Source organism: Lepidochelys olivacea (assembly GCF_965140295.1).
Source record: "Lepidochelys olivacea isolate rLepOli2 genome assembly, chromosome: 10".
Taxonomy (NCBI): Eukaryota; Metazoa; Chordata; order Testudines; family Cheloniidae; genus Lepidochelys; species Lepidochelys olivacea.
The window spans coordinates 13,217,501-13,224,630 of NC_140420.1; the positions used below are offsets into that span (position 1 = coordinate 13,217,501).

Below are 7,130 nucleotides of genomic sequence, written 5' to 3' on the forward strand. Positions count from 1 at the left end.
CCCTGGATGGGGGGTGTTGGTGGGTTGTTTTTTTTTTTGGTTTGTTTTTTTTTTAAAGAGAGAGGCGTAGCACACGCCCAAGAAAGCGGAAGCGAGTTTTAAAAGCTTTATTTATCAAAAATCTTACATATATAAATATTCTTAGACATTTTTGCATTTTACAAGGTTGAGGATTTTCGTTGTTTTTTTTTTTTCGTCTCTTTACAGTTAGTTCACACAACAACGTCCAGCTGCTGCTAATGTATTTTAAACATTTTCCCCCTTTTTCTTTTTTAAAATAAATAAAAAAGGGGGGGAAGGAACCCCCAAGCTCTCACGGATCACCGGATCGGCTCTGTGGGTTAGAACCCTAAGAGGAAGGGCTCCCGACATGTAATCTCTCTCTCACGCGTGGGTGGGTGTGTGTGAGGGGGACGTGGGGGTGGGAATGTCCGAAGTTTGGGGCCGAAGAGGATAGTTCTGGGTCTGTCTGTTTTAGTCCATATCGACTTCTTCACACTCTGGACCGCTGGCTTCTGCGGGGCAGCTGGGCTCCGAATTACAGTCCGATTTGTCTCTGGATTTGCCAGTGTCTTTTGTGAGGACGGGAGACTTTGGCTGGGGAAAGCTGCCGCCACTGTCCGCTTGGGAGGCAGAGGGGGTGGCCGCGGGCTGCCCCGCGCCCGAGCCGGACCCGGGGTGGCTGCTGCTGCTGCTTTCCGCCGGGCTGCAGTTCGCGGAGTGGCCCGGGCCCGAGTTCGTGGCGCATTTGCCGGCGTAGACGCAGCCGGGCTCCGGGCTGAAGCCGGCGTGGCCCGGGTGGGCCGCGGGCGGGGGCGGGGAGTCTCTCTGCGGCTGGCCGGGCTCCGGGCCCGGGCCGGCTTTGAGCGCAGCCTGCGGCACGATGAAGCCCAGCGGCTGGGTGATGGGGTAGAGCAGGAAGTGGCCCTTGCCGATGAGCGTGCGGGGGGCGCAGGGCGGCAGGCCCGGGAAGTCCAGCCCCGCTTTCCGGCGCGGCGGCGAGTCGGACAGCAGGCTCTCCACGCTGAACGGGTTGAGCTTGTGGAAGCTGGAGGCGCCCCGGGGCCCGGGGCCACAGTCCGAGGAGGAGGCGGGGGAGCCGGCCGAGTCCTTGTCCGGCGGCCGCTGCAGCCGGCCGGCGCCGCTTCTTTGGCTCGGGTAGAAGGCTTGGCCCGTTTGGTCGCAGCTGCTGGGGGGCTCGGCTGGGGCCGGGTGCGGGGCGCCCCGGGGCTTGGCCTCGGGGGGGTCCGGGGAGAGGCCGCCCCCGCCGCTGTCGCTGTCGGAGCTGGGCATGGAGAGGCTGCTGGGCGAGTGCAGGTGGCGGGTCTGGCTCTTGAGCAGCTTCTTCTCGTGTTTGCGCTTCTTCTTCTCCATCTTCTCCAGCTCCTTGCGGGCGATCTCCTCGGGGTCCATGGGCTCCCCGCTGCACGTGGTGGGGTGGGAGTTGTGGGCCGGCCGGCCCGGGCCCTTCTTGGTGTTCTCTTTCTTTCTCCATTTGGCCCGGCGATTTTGGAACCAAACCTACACACCGAACAATGAGAAGCAATTAACATTCAGCGCGCGGGGTGGGGTGGAGGCGCCAGGGCCTCCCCCCTCTACAAGGCGAGGTGGCGTCAGGCCCGGAACCGCTGCTGGGAAAAAGAGAGAGAGAGAGAGGAAAGAGCTTCTTTACACCCGACAGAGATCTCCGTAAAGCAGAGCAGAAATCGAACAGGCTGCAAATTAAAAACCTTCTTAAAACCGGGTTGATGGCTTGGGGGCGGGGGGGAATTGAAGTTGGGGGAGAAATCCGAATTAATGCACCAGAGAAAGTGAATGCAAAACAATTAGTGCTCCCCACGTCCGCCTCTCCCTGCAGCGTACACACAGCCAGGGGCAGCTTGGCTCTTCCCCCAAAATAAAATATTATAAAAAAAATCGGCCGAAAGTTTTAAGAAAAAAACAAAAAAACAAACAAACAAACCCGTGTAACGTTTCGATTCTCTCTCTCTCTAGAAGTCAAGATCGAGTCTGGTTTACTTTGGAACGCCTTCCTAGGCTGAAGCCTGTGCTCCGGCCACCGGAACGGAGGGGGATAAATATCTTTGGATTTAAAAACCCCATCGCGACATAAATAAAGTCACTGAGAAAAAAAATCCGTAACTCCGTATGACTCCTGTTTTGTTTGTTTTTTACGCGTGTCCTTATTAAGAGTTTTGTGCCTCCGCTGTCACGCATGGAATTCGCTTGGATTTCCAGTTACTGAGCTTGCTGATCAAAACTCTTTTGAAATAATTGCACAGGTATTTCTCCTCGTGACCAGAGAGACAAAGAACATTATAATGGGTAAAAATAAGCCGCCTAAAATACTATAAAATTCACCAAAAGGAGAAGGAGGATCAAATTATAAATCAAAACAAACCAGGGTTTTTTGTTTGATTGAGACAGGGTTATTTACTGCATCGAAAACAAGAAATGTTGACAAACCCAACTAAAATATAATCCCAGCGAGATATAGGGGAGGGGGCGGTACGTTTCATAGCTCTAAAGGAAAACCAGCTACCATCATCAATTTTAAAAATCAAGCACATATGTATATTTCACACTCACGCCAGGAGCAGAATTGGAGCTGGTTGTGTCTCTGCCCCCAGTTCTGTTTTTTTATTCCTTTGTCCTCGCCCCCCCCCCCCGCCACTCCTTTATTTTCGATTGTCGTAATCAGAAAACAGGAGTAAAGACAAGGCCATGTCCTGTTTTTAGAAGAGATTGGAATAAAGTGTAATGGTGCGGGGTCTATTCTTGTTGGAATGCAACAAATTAAAAACGAAAACAAAACAAATAAGCAAACAGTGGCTCTTGAAGAATGATGCAGAGAGGTGTTTGTTTCAAGTCTGCCAGCGTCAGACGGCGCTTCTTCGCTGGTATAGTATAGATATAATAATGCCTCTCTTTGTGCCAGTTCCAGGAGGCCTTGTCCCTGAGAATTACTCATTATCGTATTAAAGGGAAATGGAGGGTCTCGACTTCACTCAACAATCTCAGAACAAATTGGATAAAAGGATTTCAAACCAGAAGAGGTCATGAGGGGGAGGAAAAAGCATTTTGTAAATACACCTTTAAACAATGCTAATGGATTAATAATATCCAGTAATGTTATTAGCTCCTTCTTGTGGTAAACGCCACAGTTCTTAAGAGTACATGATCGATTTAAACACACACACACACAGGAGAGCAGAGCACTTCGGATTTGTATCAAACACAACACTGTAGTGATTTACAGAGACGGAAGTACTGATTCAGGACATTTAAAATGCATGCAAAATAAAGTATTTTTAAAATGTGCAAGTTTATATGTTATCCATCCTTATCAGTTCAAAGCTACGAGCAAACATTAGTAACTGAATATTTAGTAGCCAGCTCACAGATAAGCCCTGAATTCTTTGTCTCGAGGATGGGTTTTATTACTGTTATTTTAAAGATCAGTTTAAGCGAATTGTTTTGAAAGAGTGGGGGATAACTGGCTTGTCTAAATGAAGTTTTACAGGATTCTTTTATCTACACCCTCGAGCTGCCTAAAAGCTTTATTTACATTCTCCAATGTACCATGTTTAAGGCTCATATTTGCATGCTAATTTTTCACTCTTGGCTCATTTAAGAAAAATGTTTACAGTGAAAAGGGTTTATGAACTCTCGACTTGAATTACACTCTTTAGGGCCTATCTGTAGGCAAAGTTTAAAGGGATGGGGGAATTAAATCACAAAAACACTTTACTCCAAGAAAGATTTCCCCAACTGCCTGCATAAATTGAGAGCAAACGTGTATGCTCAGTTCAGGTAAAACAAAAAACAAAACAAACAAAAAAAACACACACACACACACAACCCACAACGCAGTTAGCACATCGCTAAATCAGGACTGGGGTGTCCCGGTTCTAGGACCCAAGGAGAAAAAGGGGGAAATACTAGATGTTCACAAGAAATTGTTTAATGAACACAACCAGTCATTTGGTGTGGGAATGGGGAGGCCGGGATGGAGAACAGCAGCAGATGTGGCGAGTGCACTTGGCCTTAAGAAGAAAAAAAAAAAAAGGGGGGGGGGTTTACCTGCACTCTAGACTCCACCAGGTCCAGCCTCAGAGCCAGCGCCTCTCTCATAAACACGTCCGGGTAATGACTTTCATTAAAGGCTTTTTCTAGCTCTTCCAGTTGCCAGCCAGTAAAATTCGTGCGGGTGCGTCTTCTTTTACAGCCAGGACTTTCCTTGTCCGGGTCACCAGAGTCTGAAAAGGCAGAAACACAATAAACTAACCAGAAAAACAGGCCATTTCTCCCCCCCCCCCCCCCCGCAATTTACAACCAGCCTTTTAACCTTTGCACTTGGTAGCGTTTAGAAGGCGTGGGAGTCTGTACATTACACACCCATATCAAAGATGGGGGGAATTGTTCCCTTTCCTCTCCCGCAAAAGCCGACTTTACAGGATGTTTATTCTAGAAATAGGGCAGCGTCGGAGAACAAGTGCAGGAGTGGAGCAAGTTTTAAAATGAAGTTTGGTCCGGCGATCAGCCTTAAACTGAACGTAGGGCTGCTGTCCATGTTTGGCTTCGTAAAGCAGCCAGGGACAATGGTCCCCTTTTCTATCCAAGGCATACGGGCTCCAGGGAAAGGCCCGGCTAGGTTCCTATCAAAGCCCGAACCAGGCCCATGTCCTGCCGGATCCCTGTCCCTACTTGGGAATCGCGCGTTAAAAGCTCGCAGGCCACCAGCTTGCTGGCAAAGCCCCACTTGGAAGAGTCATGGCTGGGGTCGGCTACGGTGGCAAAAATGGGATCCTGCCCAAGTCTTTGCGGTCACTGATTCGATTTTAACGACCCCGACGGCACTGCTTCTACCGTTGTGTGTAAACAATATAGTCTCCTTCCGGAGTAAGGATGCAGCGAGGGGTATGCCACGAAGAAGGAGCATTGACAATAAGAGGGTCAAGCATCAATGAGGTACCTTAAAACTAAACAATAGATTTGCCAAGGGAGGTAAACTTCGCACTTGCTCGTGTCCTTCGTTGGATCAGGGTCTAGTCATCAATCTCTCTTCCCTTACCCCGAGCGGTACCCTCCTAGCCCGCTTGTAAAATGGCCATCCCCTCCCGCGCCATGCACCCACACACACCAACTTCTGAAAGGACCCCCCCACACACACAGGATCGCAGGGGCCGGCTATTGTTCCGAGCGCACGTGCGGTTTCACAGCGGGCTGGGAGCCACCAAGGGCTGTTTTTTTTTGGGGGGGGGGGTTAATCTGTTCAAATCTGTCTTGGGGAAAAAAAACGATTGGTGGGGATCCTTTCCACCCCCCGTGTTTGGTCTGCGTCCGGATCCCCTGGTAGCGACCCACGGGGAGAAGCTCTGACCCACGTACCCACCTGGAAAAGCAGCCCCCCTGTTCTCAGATCTGGAGTGGGGGGGCGCCGCTGGGGGGGCGCGGGGGGGAGAGTGCGGCGTATCCAGGAGCAGAGGGGGGCCGCTTACCTGAGAGCTTGAAGGGCTGGCTGTCCCCATTCACCCCGCAGCCCGCGGGGAGGAGCGGCGCGGGGTTCACCACCGAGGCGGCGCAGGAGCCGTTCAGTAATCCATCTATGGAGAAGGGCACGGCCGCCGACTGCAGCTGGTGCCCGGCCAGCTCGTAGACATGGTGGTGGCCGAGCGGGTAAGGGAAGCCCACCATGCCTCCGAACTGGGCATGGGGATGCTCCAGGAGGCGGCTGTCCATCATGGGGGCGGCTCTAGAGCGGCGCGGCGCGGGGCGGCGGGAGCAGGCGGCGGCGGCGGTGCGGGAAGGGGCTCATGCTGGAGGGCGCCCGGGCGCTTTAACTTTATCAACATCAAGCTCCCAATAATTAGCTCAGGCTGGGGGAATTTGGGACCAATAAGAAACGTTAATCGGTCCTGACGTCAGAGACGTGCCAGTGTGGGGAGCAAGCGTTTTCCATATCGATTGCTAATTATACCTGACATCCAGCCTCAATAAACAATATCAGAGCTGTCACAACAAGACAAGGGGGGCTTTGATAAGAACTCCAGCCTGGGGAGGGGAGGAGGGCGGCATGGGCCGGCCAGCCAGGGGTGGGGGTGCCGAGGAGATGGAGAACTTATGGATCTGATTGATACCCAGTTAAATACTAGACAGCCAGAGTTACACACACCCTCAGCCCCCCCCATACCCACCCTCTTCCCCTCCCCTCTCCAAATCACTAATAGATTTCCCTTTAAAACATTCACCGGCGTGTTGTGGGGATTTTTCACCAGAACTGCTCTACTCTCTGAACCTTTAAAGTGATGTTGCTCCAATTACAGGGAGACATTGAGCGGCAAATAGACTGATCCAATAATAGGAAATTCATCATCCTCTCTTTCCAGAGCTGTCACATTGAATTTAAAACTACAAGCCTTTTCATCTCCTCTCCGGCTCTACGAGGGGGGGACGGGGAGAAGAGGGAAGGGGAGAGAAATAAATAAAAATAAAAAAAGGAAGAACCCTTTACAGAAATTAAAGTGTGAGCTGATCATATCCATCAAAATAATAATGAATGCAATCTCCTATTGATCCAGGAACTCGAGAAATATTAAATTATGAACAAAGCCAAAGGGGGGCTAATTAAAAGCAGCCTATTTCGCAAAGGGAGGCCAAAAAATAAAGTTTAAAAACCCACTACTACACCCCTACACACACTTGAAGAAGGGGGGAAAAACCCATATACACACACACACTTACTCTGCCAATGATTAATAGCCTCGAAGCTGAAGCCCAATTTGTTCTAATTAAATTATATTCCCACAGAAGTTTCACCAATATAAAATATTGATAAACTCCAAAAGTTAAATAATTAAAGAAAATATTCTTAAACAAACTGCAAGAATGGGATGGCTTGCAGGAGAGAAGCAGCAGAAAAAAAACATACACTTTGGAGTGGATCCTATCCCCCCCCGGTACTTTCATTAGGGATTCAACATCATAGAAATATAATTAAGGACACGCTTACGCTTAGAAAAGCAGTAAAAGAAAGGGTGTGGGGAAGGAGATACAATATATATTCAGCCACTCATCCCAAATCCGCCCTGCTACTTGCAGTCAAAGGGACGCAGCGTGGTCGGCCTGGG

The 7,130-nt window shown here is 50.2% G+C and overlaps 1 protein-coding gene across 1 annotated transcript; it reads right to left on the minus strand.

Moving 5' to 3' along the window:
• Nucleotides 1-158: 158 nt before the first annotated feature.
• Nucleotides 159-5,825, minus strand: UNCX (UNC homeobox). Its single transcript, XM_084641371.1, has 3 exons — nt 5,502-5,825; nt 4,084-4,259; nt 159-1,521 (listed from the first exon to the last, which is right to left on the minus strand). Exons 1-3 carry the CDS (start codon nt 5,743-5,745, stop codon nt 475-477), a joined length of 1,467 nt encoding a protein of 488 aa, XP_084497497.1. The 5' UTR covers nt 5,746-5,825; the 3' UTR covers nt 159-474.
• Between the last annotated feature and the right edge of the window lie 1,305 nt (nt 5,826-7,130).

What these genes read in the sequence shown, in the direction of transcription:
- UNCX (XM_084641371.1), bottom strand. Translation starts at nt 5,745, where the DNA reads ATGATGGACAGCCGCCTCCTGGAGCATCCCCATGCCCAGTTCGGAGGC. An exon ending in CCAGCCCTTCAAGCTCTCAG is followed by an intron (nt 4,260 to 5,501) that starts GTAAGCGGCCCC and finishes CTGCCTTTTCAG; the next exon opens with ACTCTGGTGACCCGGACAAG. An exon ending in TGGTGGAGTCTAGAGTGCAG is followed by an intron (nt 1,522 to 4,083) that starts GTAAACCCCCCC and finishes TTCGGTGTGTAG; the next exon opens with GTTTGGTTCCAAAATCGCCG.